The following is a 13562-nucleotide window of genomic DNA, read 5'->3' on the forward strand; positions in this document are numbered from 1 at the left end:
AATTTTCATCAGTGCACATGTAGAGTTAATACATGCAGTAATTTATATGATTTAAAATAGTCTAACAAAATACATTGTTTATACAGTGTTTCAAAATGTTCTTGTTATATTTTTTTCAAGGAGGACTTACTGCGTTTAAAGAAACAGATGAGGGTATTTTGTCAGATATGTCAGCATTACCTAACCAACGTGAATACTACTGTTAAGGAACAGGTTAGTATTTGCTATAGATCTTTCATAAGTAGTCTTTATACAATCTGAACAAATATAAACAAATTTAAGTAATACTAAGATTAAGAATCTTTCTGTGTATACCATGCCTTTTAAAGGCAGATTAATTTTGAGCTTGCAAAGAATAAAGTTGATTTATTAATTTCACATGGAGTTTATAATTGCATTATAGATATATATGATAGTTGTTCTGTGATGTTTCTTTACGACACATGGTAAACTCATTTATATAACTTATAAGTGTATGAAATTATAGAAGTCATTATTGAAAACAACAAATTTAATAAGTTTGCTCAGAGAGGAAAAGTCCATAAGTTTTTGTCATCTTTGAGAATATCAGATACTGACATTTTTATGCCCATCCTAAACTTGGTGTGGTTATTGTCCAGAATAAAAATTTATTTTAATCACTATACTTTTCTTCCCAGTATTACCTTCTTACCCCATGCCTTCCTGATTTCATTTTTTTCAAACATTCTCAACTCTAAATAGATCTAGTTTGATCCTGGGTCTAAGATCATGTTTACTTCTAATTCTCAAAGAGGATAAAACTTGATGGCAACATTCTTTTTAGGGGGATGAGGGAAAGTACTGGGAACTGAACTCAGGGGCACTCCGACACTGAGCCACATCCCCAGCCCTGTTTTGTATTTTATTTAGAGACAGGGCCTCACTGAGTTGTTTTGCGCCTCACTTTTGCTGAGTCTGGCTTTGAACTCATGATCCTGTCTCAGCCTCCCAAGCTACTGGGATAACGGGTGTGCGCCACCATGCCTGTGGGGACATTCTTTCTAAATGTTAGGTTAAATGTTTCATAAACATTTCTTAAGAAATATTAATATTTTTAGTCAAAATGCTTATGGTAATTTCAGTGTTTTTTGACTATTTCATATGGATTAACTCTTATCAGAGTAGTTGTTACCCTGAGGTGCTATATTTGGAAACTGTGTTATATTGGGTATTGTTTAATTTAATTCATTGTATTGCTTCTTAAATTTATAGAGAAAGTTGTTCAAATTTACCAACCCTCTTGTCATTTGTTTTTGTTTCATTTATATTACTAAGATTAACTTTTTTGTGTGGTGCTGGGGATGGAAACCAGGGTTGATCTACCACCAAGCTATATGCCCCCCCTCCAGCACTTTTTATTTTTTATTTTGAGATAGAACTTTGCAACATTGCTGAGGCTGGAATCAAACTCTGTGATCCTCCTGCCTTAGCTTCCTATGGAGCTGGGGGATTATAGGTGTGCTCCACTGTACCTAGCTCAAAACTTGATTTTAATAAAATATATTTAGACTTTTTATAGTTAAAATTTATATTCAGTACCAAGCTGTTAGGCTGTTTTTTCTTATTTCCAGTTTCCTCTTGTTCCATACACATACACATACACACACTCAGGCACATATATATTGGAAGATATTCAATGGCCAAGATGCAGTTGCTGAGTTTTGCATTTTTCTTACAAAATATAAAGTATATTGCCATAACTGTTATATTGGAAAGTTGTTTTAGTTTTGACTGTGTAGTTTTGAACTATAGTAATAAATGGTATGGAACCTTAATATTCATGTCTTCATGTCTACAGCTGACATGAAAGAAACATGGTCTCTAACAATAGTAAACTGAGGTTAGATTTAAGTTCTTTAAAAGTAAATTTAACCATAGTTCTGAACCTAATATACCAAATACTGTTTTATTATTGCTTGAGCCACCAAGATAGTCAACCTAATATTCCCTGGGGTATTTTTCCCCATAATGTAAACACATCATATTTGTGGATTTTCTTTTGTAACCTCTAATATAAATCTCTTTGTTAGGCCTTGGAGATTAATTATTGGGTTGTTAGCTTGTGTTTTCTTAACAGCTTCCAGGAATACGTCCTGGTCAGTTCACTTGAACTGCCTATTTACCTGATGAGTAAATATCATCATACCTAACACTTTGTCTTTACTGTATTATGTTGCAAGTTTTTATAAACTGAAATATCCTAGTGTATAAATTACTACTGTAGTAGTAAGATGACAAGATACTGAATGAACAGGTAAAATCATAAAGAAAAAAGTAAATGTGGTTAATTTCAATAAGTCAAAATTATTAAGATCTGCTTCGTGCCCTATATTTTAACCTGTCTTTCCATCAGTGGTCTTAATTTAAACTATATTTGCCAGTTGACTTTGTGAGCTAGAAGTTCTATTTTTATTTCCCCTTCCCAATAGACAATTAAATTTTTGCAGTTACCTTTTGAATTATTTTAGCAGTGTTTGATTTCATTTGGCAGAGTTTTTAAGTTCCTTGAGATATAACTCATCCTTTGTTTATTAAATGATACTCTCAGGATTATCTGATGTGTAATGCCTCCTTATATATTTTGTAGTTAATCCCTTTGCCTATGAACAATGAATACTCTGAATGTACCATAGCCTTTCGATCCTTATCTAATACTCATTTCCTTAATATGTTATTTTCTCCCGTAAAACAAAAACTGATACCAAGTTTATACATTATTCCATAGTTGAAAAAAAGGATTTTAGTATAGTATAGAGTATAGGGAATTGGAGTCAGAAAACCTTAGGTTAATTCCTGACTCTTTGCATTCTGACAGTTTGTATAAACCACTTAATATTGCTAAATTTTTTAAGTACAATATTTGTGAAATTACTTTTTAGATAGTAAAGCATTATGCAAGATTAATAGCCAGTATTATAGAATTAAACTTCACAGTTTCAATCTCTTAGGAAAATACTAAACAATGCTTTTCCTTAAGAGTTTCAAATAGTTAAATTTTATTTTGGTTTTAAATATATAAGATTTTTGTGAATGTTGATTAAAAAGCCCTTAAATTATAACATGCTTTCCTTTATTTTACTAGGCCTTCACTATTCTATGTGATATTTTGATGATCTTCAGCCATCAGATTATGTCAGGAGGGCGTGATATGTTAGAGCCATTAGTTTACACCCCTGATTCTTCATTGCAGTCTGAGTTGCTCAGCTTTATTTTGGATCATGTCTTCATTGAACAGGATGATGATAATAATAGTGCAGGTAATTTTATTGCAATCTTTTTGTTAATTCTGTGTTCTACCATATATCACATTTAAGTAGCAATGATGTACTGTCTTGCACCATGATACATTTTACCCTTAATGCACTACATCTCAGGTTTTAAATTTGGGAATTTAATAATTTTCTCAAGTTTTGAATTTTGTGAATGTAATAATTACTTCAAAATTACCATAAGTGGTATATTTGAACAGGCATGGTGGCACATGCCTGTAATCCCAGTGACTTGGGAGACTGAGGCAGGAGGATCACAAGTTCGAGGTCAGCCTTAGCAATTTAGTGAGACCTTGTCTCAAAATATAAGAAAAAGGCTGGGGATGAGGCTCAGTGGTAGAGAGCCCCTGGGTTCAATCCCCAGTACTGCCCCCGCCACACCAAAAAAAAAAGATGTTATATTTGTTGCTCAGTTTATGTTTTTATAGGTGTTCCACGTATGGGACAATGGTACAAAACAGGTTGAAACATGAAACATGTTCTATAACAGTAGTGTTCCTTCTCTGGTGATATTGTAAAGACAACGTCATATTGCAGAGTATAGGCTTTCAAATCAGATCTCTGCTTCTCCCTTGCCTTAAACCTGTTTATAATTTGTAGCTACCTCATGGAAATATGAGGATTAATTAAAACTGAGCAAAGGTACTAGTACAGTATCTGAGCATATCATAGGTACAGTTATATTTACTCCCGTACCTCATTCATTGGTAAGTTCAGTGCTCTTATAATTTGAGGAGAATGAAATATTTAAGTTACTTTTTGTTATGTCTTTGGATAACACAGGTTTTTGTAATTTGAGAGTGTTATGTGACCTCTGGATGCTTGAAAAAAAATGTTAGAAACTGCTTTGTAGAAGTCAGGGGCAGTACTGAATATTCACAGGACAATAATCAAATCAAATTTGCCTAGTGTTAAGTTATTCTTCACACCCTAATTGCATACCAGATGCTTTTCTTGAATATGAGGTCGTAGAAAAGCAAGTATTTGCTAGATTCTTTCTGGGTTTGTTTTAATTTAAAGTTTCACTTGAAGGAAAATAAAACATCAACACATTGCTCTTCATACATAAACTGACACATCACTGTATGTCACAGTCTAAGTAAACATATAATTCTAGACATGACTTGTAGCCTATTTTTGGCAATGCAGAGTTTTGTACTCACATAGTAAAAACAATTGAGAAGCCCAGAGTAGTCAAAATAGTTGTCAGAAGTCTGTGTTGTAAAGTTTATATGCTTTCAGTTTTTCTCCTTTCCCTCTCAGCCATTGGTTTAGTTAAACTTCAGTTCTTAATATTTATTTGACAGAGACATTATTGGTTAGTGGGCACTATACTATTTGGCATGGATATAAAAAAAATTTTAAAAGTGTTTTCCTCCAAAAATTAAATTCAAGTGGAAAAGAAGTTTAAAAACAAATAGTTATATTACAATTTGATAAGTAATGAAGGCATGTACAAAGTATGGGTCATATAAATGAAGTTCTAACTGGTCTTCATCTTTGAGAGAACCTAACATCTGAAAAGATGAGTAGGACTTTTAAACTTGTAGGGGAAAGCATAGTTACATTATAAAATCTGATGCAAAATTAGTTTTGGTGTGTAACCCTTTAGTTAGTTGGGGACTACCTTGGCTTCATTTAAACCATTGTAAATTGAATAAGAATAAATTTGCCAATTTTCCTGAATATTCTAGGAGTTTCCTAGAATTGATTCCCCATAGAGTCTTAACTCCTTGGACTTGTTTTTTGTCTGTTTACACTTTTCAAATGAAATGCCTTCCAATCCTTTGGAAAATTATAAAATATTAACATATTTGTACACATCAATTCATCAGTCTTTATCAAAGTATTGGTTTCAGATTTTTTAAAAAGAAATAATTTACAGTTTAAAGACACCCTCATTCCTCTCTCTTCCCCAATTGCATTACTCAGCCCTTTCCCTAGAGATAATTACTATCCTAGATTTGGTGTTTATCATACCTATACATTTTAATTTAATTTACTTATTTTTTTGAGCATGAAAGAGTAGGATTTATTCAAGTGAAAAGAAAAGAGATGGAACTCTTGCAGGATGAGAGGGGGTTACATACAATAAGGGTTACCCCATTATAACTTTATTTTACTAGGAATATACGAAATGTAAACAGTGTTTTGTTTTTTCTTTTTCTTGTTTACTTCATAAGTAATTAGAAGCCATTCTTAGTCAGTACTAGGAGGCTGCCATGGGTATCCCCTGACTATGGATTTGGAAATAAGTCTGTCATTTTGAAAATTAAATGTCAAGTACTTATATAATGGACCAGAGCAGAAACATGTGAAATTATATTAAAAAGACAGAATATTCCTAGGCGAGTCCAACTGAATATATTTAATAAATATAAAGGAAGACTGCATAAGTAAGATTTGCAAGTGAGTTGGGGTGAGATGATCTTAGAAGCATAAAGAGAATTCTGATGTCAGTTGCCTTCAGGAATGAAGGATTCTTAACTAACAGATGTTGATTATGCAGATCTCATTGACAAAGCATTCTGTTAGGGAAGTTTATGTTAGGCAAGCTTAGCCTGACTTCACTAAGCATGTATTCTTCTGATTCATTTCATTTGTTCTTATTCCATGTTCACAACCTTCTGATTATTATTTGATGTCACAAAAATATACTCTTGGAATAAGTTGAGTGGCTATAATTTTTAATTTTAATTTCAGTGTATTTTCCTTTTTTAAATTCTCCAATAGAAGGGTGAAGATATAATATGAATTTTAAAAATCTATGCTTGAAATAAAATACAAGATGGCATAATATTTGGAACTTTTTCCCCAGATGGTCAACAGGAGGATGAAGCCAGTAAAATTGAAGCTTTGCACAAGAGGAGAAATTTACTTGCAGCATTTTGTAAGCTAATTGTATATACTGTGGTGGAGATGAATACAGCTGCAGATATCTTCAAACAGTATATGAAGGTAAAGTTGAAAAATGGATGACAAGATAGTTTTCAAACACTTAAAAGGAAATGATGACATTTGAGTTTTATTCTTGAATTGAATTTTTATGCTTGCATTGAATTTTGAAAATTATTTTGTAGTGTAAAAGAAGTTTATTTAAGAATACTTACATTACATAGCTTAAGAGAGAAAGCTCTAATTTGTATAAATTTCTTTTCTAGTATTATAATGATTACGGAGATATCATCAAAGAAACAATGAGTAAAACAAGGCAAATAGACAAAATTCAGTGTGCAAAGACTCTTATTCTCAGTTTGCAGCAGGTAAGACATCAAGTGTACCAGCTTTAGCTAACATAATTAATACTTATTAAGGTTATAGTTAAAACCAGCCAAAGGATACAATAGACAGATCATAAGTAGAAACCAAATATTCAGCCTCACTTGTAGAGAAGAATTGAGAGATCATTTTTTGCTTTCCAACTGTGGCACAACTGGCAAAACCCAAAACTGTCTAAGATATGGAAGAAATAGGTAAGGTAGGCAATTTATCAATAAATGTATATTATACTTATGTAGTGGCTACTATGTAGCATTTAGAATTAATGTAAATATATTTTCATTAATATGTAAAAATCTCCATAATATGTAGTTTAAGAATAAAACAAAAAAAATTAGAAGAGCAGCATCTTTATTAAATTGTACATATCTCTTATTTGGAAAAGTAATTGCCATAATGTTTATAGTTGTCAACTTGCTTGGTAGACTTCAAGTGAATTTTACTTTTTTCTTCATATATTTCCTAACTTATTTTAGTGAGCGTGTATGAATTTTATAACCAAAACAACAATCCTTTTGGTTTTGACACTGGCAGGGACACACTTTATTAGGTGAAATTATTTGCTTGGTATACATGTCTTTAGAGATAAAGTTTGCATATAAAACATACTCAAATTAAATTTGATAAATTTTCTCCTTAGAAATGTAGCCATTTTCAAATCTAAATATTCTTTGTAAAAATTAGTAAAGCTTGAAAGGCTTTAAAGATTGCCTTTAAATAGCTTTTTTCTGCAAAGTTACCATATGTTCATGTGTGAATATACCACAGTGAATCTCGATTATTTGTGTCTGTGTGTATATGTGTATGTAAATAAATAATGTAAGGGAGATCAGTAGAGCAGACAAGCAGATCAGAGGTAAGGAGGAGAAGGGAAGGTACTAGGGAATGAGACTGATCAAATTATGTTCATGCGCATGTACCAATATGGAATAATGAGTCCCACTATTTTGCATAAATATAGTATACCAATAAAAATAACTTTTTCCCTAAAAAATAATAGCTGCTTGCTGTAGAAATTTTAGAAAATATACTTTTGGGGGGCATTAGGGGCTTACCCCCACCGCCAACTTTATTAAGGTATAATTGACAAAAAATTGTGTGTATAGTTATGACCCACTATGTGAGGTTTTGTTACATAAACAGTAAAATGATTAAATCTAGCTAGCTAATGTATGCTTTACTTTGCATACTTTTTTGTATTAAGAACATTTAATGAGAGCTGGGCATGGTGGCACGCACCTGTAATCCCAGCGGCTCTAGGGACTATGGCAGAAGAATTGAAAGTTCAAAACCAGCCTCAGCAACTCCAAGATCCTGCCTCATAATAAAAAAGGGCCAGAAATGTGACTCAGGGGTAAAGCACCCCTGGGTTCAATTCCTGGTGCAAAAAAAAAAAAATCCACTATTAGCTATTTTCAAGAATACAAGACTTTTGTTTTGGCATTGGCAGTTGAAACAAAGACCTTGCATGTGCTAGGGAAATGCTCTACTACTGAGCTGCACTCCCATATAAAATCTTATTAACTATACTCACTACGCAGTGGAGTTGATCTCCAAAGTGTACTCATCCTGTCTGATTGAAACTTTGTATGCTTTGACCAACATCTGTACATTCTCTCTGTTCCACTGCCTCAGCCCCTGGCAACCATCATTCTACTGTTTCTATGAATTCATCTTGTTTGGGTGCTATGTATGTATAGGTGAAATCATGTGGTATTTGTCTCTCTGTTCCTGGCTTATTTCCCTTAATGAAATGAATGTCCTTCAGATTCACCCACGTCTTTTTTAAATTTTTTTTTTAGTTGTAGGTAGACATACAATACCATTATTTTATTTATTTGTATGTGGTGCTGAGGATTGATCCTCACATGTGCTAGGCAAGTGCTCTACTGCTGAGCCACAACCCCAGTCCTCACCCATGCTTTTGCAAAGATATAATTTCCTTCTTTTTTGTGGCTCAGTAATATTCTATTGTATGTGTATACAAGGACCATATTTTCTTTATTCATGTATCAGTTGACACTTAGATTGATTCTATATCTTGGCTATTGTGAATGATGTTTTAGTGAACACAGTATTAATTCTTCTTTGACATACTGTTTTCATTTTCATACCTAGATTTCTTCAGCATTTTTAATAACTGTAATATTTCATTTTATATGTGGACCATAATTTAACCAAAAAATTTCTTTCTGTTTCATGTTGAAGTCTTTTACAATTTTTATCACTATAAATAGCCCGAAAACAGACTCTTTTTTCTTGGTACTGGGAGTTTTGGTTTTTTGTTTTGTTTTAACCATTGAGCTACATCCCCAGCCCTTTTTATTTTTTATTGAAACAAGGTCTTGCCAAGTTGCCAAAGCTGACCTTGAACTTGGATCCTCCTGTCTCATCTTCTCCATTTGGTGGTATTACAGGCATGCATCACTGTACCCAGCTAAAACAAACATTTTTCTACATGGTATTGCACATAAATATTACTTCTTTTGAATAAAGTCCCCTAATTAGAATTGCTTTGTCAAAGGACTTCAATTCCAATGCTTTTGCCACTTCATGATGAAAGTTCTTGATGTGAAGATTTATCACTTACTATATAATTTAATAATATGTTAATAACAGTCTAGCATTTATGAGGCTCTGGGTTTAATCTCCAGCACTTGGGGGGAAGAAAGAGTAACAAAAGAACAAAACTGCCTAATAATTTAGTGTGTTTTCTTTATGTTTTCATAGCTATTAATTCCTAATTAATACTAGCAGAATAGCATTCTGACAAAACTAAAAAGTTCTGACATCAATGCTGACCACTAGTTTAGAAACATGAAGTGCTCCAATTTTGGTCAATTGTTACATGTTGTTTATTTGGGGGGTTATTTGCTGGGGATTTAACCCAGGGGTGCTTTATCACTGAGCTACATCCCCAGACCTCTTATTTTTTATTCTGAGACAGGGTCTTGCTAAATTGCTGAGGCAAACGTTAATCCTCCTGTATCAGCCTCCTGAGTCACTGGGATTACAGTCATATACCACCCATGCCTGGCTAATTGTTACATGTTTTCAGAAATTCATGTTTTAGAATTAAATATGGTACCTCATTTATAGAACACCTATATTTTTGAATAGAAAATATTACATTTTAAAATATGTTAATGCATACTTTTCAAAAAAACTTTAACATGCTTTCTTTCTTTCAGCTTTTTAATGAAATGATACAGGAAAATGGCTATAATTTTGATAGATCATCTTCAACATTTAGTGGCATAAAAGAACTTGCTCGACGTTTTGCTTTAACTTTTGGACTTGATCAATTGAAAACAAGAGAAGCCATTGCCATGCTACACAAGTAATCTCCCAACATTTTATTCAGTGCTCTTTTTTTTATCATAAAACTTCTTTTGCATCTAGACCTTTCATTTGGAATAGCTAATGTTAAATATATTTTATTATTAGTTTATAAATCCATATTGTATCTTCATTTAAAAACCAGTTGTAGTGCTATCTTATCTCAACTTAGTAGGGACTAAAATTCCCTTATAAGAAAGTCAGTTTCATGTTAAACAACAGCTTTACAAATTATGAGAAGCAAAGAAGCATATATTTATCAGACATTACAAAATCTCTTTTATTAGTTTTTGTCACAATCTCTTTGCCAGATAAATTTTTGAGGTTGGGGTTTCCAGTTTTATCTTTCTAGTTCTGTTTTCTGTTTTGTAATGACCTTTTCCCTTGTTTTGAGCCATAATCTTTTGCCTCCATATTTTCTCACCGTTATAAAAATTGTAAATCATCTGATTTTATATTTGGCTTGCAATTTAGTGATCAGTTAAACATTTTTAGGTGTGGGTAAATTTTAAAACTTTAACATAACCAACATTTATATATTAAATTCCATTATCCCTTAACTGTGGCATAAATAATATTGCCTTTGGGAAAGAGGTTTGTCTATTTCATTGAATGTTCCCTGTTTTGTGTCTGTCTCTTACTTAATTCCTATTGCATACTTAGTTTAAAAAGTCTTAAATGTTTTCCTGCAAAAAATTCCCTGTTCTTTTTTATTTTACCCATACCTTGCCCAACTTTAATTTACTCTCTTTTTACTTTGTTCTAAAACCCTCATTCATTTTTGTGCCTTTTAATACATTGGTGGTTATTTTAAAGTAATAATTACTACATGTGTAGTAATTGAAAAGTAATACATGATTTTGTTATGTAATAACCTTCCTTCTTTCTTCCTTAGTTCTGCCAGGGTTTTTTACCCTCTACATTTTCTTTTTTTAAATTTTTATTTATTTATTTATTTTTGCGGTGCTGGGGATCGAACCCAGGGCTTTGTGCTTGCAAGGCAAGCACTCTACCGACTGAGCTATCTCCCCAGCCCACCCTCTACATTTTCGATAAGAGTATAATGATGGGTTTTTTTGTCTAGATTAATAGAGGTATTTGTTACCACATGAATATAGTTAAAATGGTCCCTGATTAGAGTTTAATTTTAAAACACTACTCTTAAATGAATCACTACAAATTGTCATTAATCATTATTTTTGTTCTATGTGTTAGAGTAGACCTGCTTTAGATCTTGAGAAATGGAGATAATTTTTTGATCATTATGTGATCGAATTTGGGCTATTTTCTGTGATAAGGAATACTTGAGTAAAGAATGTCAATGTACCAAGCCATATGCATTTAACTGAAGGCTAACTGGTGTGTGAGTATGTAATTCTAAAGAAAGTGAAGAGTGACATAAAATGTAAAGATCCTTTCTCATTCTCACACTTACAGCCACCATATCTTCTATACCTCAAATAAAATGATGAGAAAGGAAATATCTTGGTAGTAGAAAGTATAGAGTGGCATTTCCTAAGTTCACTTAATTTTTGTATTATAGTTTCTTAAATATTTATTTCAATTTTTTTCTTTGCAGAGATGGCATAGAATTTGCTTTTAAAGAGCCTAATCCACAAGGGGAGAGCCATCCACCTTTAAATTTGGCATTTCTTGATATTTTGAGTGAATTTTCTTCTAAACTACTTCGACAAGACAAAAGAACAGTGTATGTATTTGCTAGAAATGTCCCATTTGATTTCATTTTGGAATTCTTAAGAGTAATTATTACACGTGATTTCTCTGCTTTCTATACACATATTTGTAGGATTATATTGTACAAAAACTTTATACATTACCAGTTTTATAATTCAAGGATTATAAATATATTCTTTGCATAATTCTCTTTTAATATTTTGAGTTCCCCTTCCAGTGTAGTTATGGTTTTGAGGTATAACTTGAATGTTTTATGTATTCTTACTTCCATTCTTGTCATAGCCCAACTAAGGAAGGAACGTTTAAAAAGGCAGTAATATTGAGAATCCATCAGGAACATCTTAGTCAGTATGTAACTTTATCCGTGACTACACTGCAAAGTGGAAATCCCTGTTTTATCATTTTACTTTATCTACAGTTTCTATCCTCAACAGACCATTTAAACAGGGCACTTGTGTGATTTAGTCTCCAAAAGGGGTGACATACAAGAGAGACCAAAAAGTGGATTTAAATTCTCAAAATATTTCTAACTACCCTTCCCTTGTTTTTGATGTATGAAATGGCAGAAGAACGTAATACCTTATAGTGTTTTCTTCTGAAAACCCACTAGTATTTTACATTTAAAACTATAGATTCCCTGCAAATTTTAAAGTTGCCAAAACTTAACCTCTATCATGATATCACAATATCACAATAATATGTGATAATATCATGATATAGTACTTACAGTATTATAAGTACTTATAGTATTATAAGTATTATAAATACTTATAGTATTATAAGTACTATAGTAGTTACTTATAGGATTGGATTTATTAAAGGGGAAGTGATACTAAAGTACTTTCTGAGAATGTTCTGAATCTTATTAAGTGTGTGAGTTAGTTATAAAAGAGATCCAAGTGTACTCTTTATTTTCTATGCATTTTATTGTGTGTAAATTTATCCCTATTTAAAAATACATTGGAGCTGGGGTTGTAGCTCAGTGGTAGAATGCTTGCCTAGCATGTGTGAGGCACTGGGTTTGATCCTTAGCACCACATAAAAATAAATAAAGGTATTGTGTCCATCTACACCTAAAAAAAAACTATACAGAAGATGTGTTAACCTGTTTTTAAACTTGCATAGACTAGCTGTGGTGGTATGTGCTTGTGTTCCAGCTATTTGGGAGTCTCAGGCAGGAGAATTGCTTGAATCCAGCAGTTCAGGGACATCCTTTAACCTAGCAAGATCCTGTCTGTTTAAAAAAGAATTGCATAGACCCTGTCAGTCAGAGAAATAGAAATTAAGCAATGAAATATCATTTTTTCATGTAAGCAGGTTAACAAAAATTAAGAAGTCTGGTAGTGTTAAAATATCACCAAGGATTTAGAGCAATAGAACCTTTTATATATTGTTGGTGACAGGGTAAATTGACATAAAACCACTTTTTGGAGCTCTTTGGTGATGCCTAGTAATGTTTGGGATTTTCCCTACCTTGCAAGCATTATCCAGTGATTTCATTCATAGGGAGATGTCCTACAAAAACTTATAACATGTACAAAGGAGATCTGTAAAAGAATGTTGACTTCTGGATTGTTTGAATAGGGAAAAATTCAAAACTTAAAAACTCATCAAGTACAAGATGGATCAATTGATAGATGATGCAATACCATACAGTGTTCAAAATGGATAGCTTTTAAAAAAACATGTTGAGCACAGATAGAAAAGTATAAAACTGCTATGCTGCTATATCAACCATATATCACAAATACAAAATGTATGCATGGAGATGATAAATAGCAAATTTCAAATTAGTGGAACCCCTGGGGCCGAGAGGAAGAGAAATAGAAATAGCTTCAGTTTGGACTAATCTATAATGTTCTTTTAAGGTATGTGTTGTTTACAGAGGTTTAAATCTCTCAGTGAGTATGTTTTGGCTCCAACTCAGTGTGTTGTTATGAACTGGTACTAGTTCTCAGA

At 32.4% G+C, this 13562-nt stretch overlaps 1 protein-coding gene across 5 annotated transcripts in view; it reads left to right on the forward strand.

Moving 5' to 3' along the window:
- The window catches only part of Stag2 (stromal antigen 2), a 123016-nt gene that overhangs the window by 93334 nt on the left and 16120 nt on the right, over nt 1–13562 (forward strand). For all 5 annotated transcript variants that reach the window (XM_047535540.1, XM_047535545.1, XM_047535541.1 and 2 more), the window contains exons 23-28: nt 121–213; nt 3104–3278; nt 6109–6248; nt 6452–6553; nt 9761–9909; nt 11488–11616. In XM_047535540.1, the coding sequence (XP_047391496.1) occupies nt 121–213; nt 3104–3278; nt 6109–6248; nt 6452–6553; nt 9761–9909; nt 11488–11616 (788 nt within the window). The remainder of the gene's footprint in view (nt 1–120; nt 214–3103; nt 3279–6108; nt 6249–6451; nt 6554–9760; nt 9910–11487; nt 11617–13562) is intronic.

Source organism: Sciurus carolinensis, chromosome X (genome assembly GCF_902686445.1).
Source record: "Sciurus carolinensis chromosome X, mSciCar1.2, whole genome shotgun sequence".
In the NCBI taxonomy this organism is placed as follows: domain Eukaryota; kingdom Metazoa; phylum Chordata; class Mammalia; order Rodentia; family Sciuridae; genus Sciurus; species Sciurus carolinensis.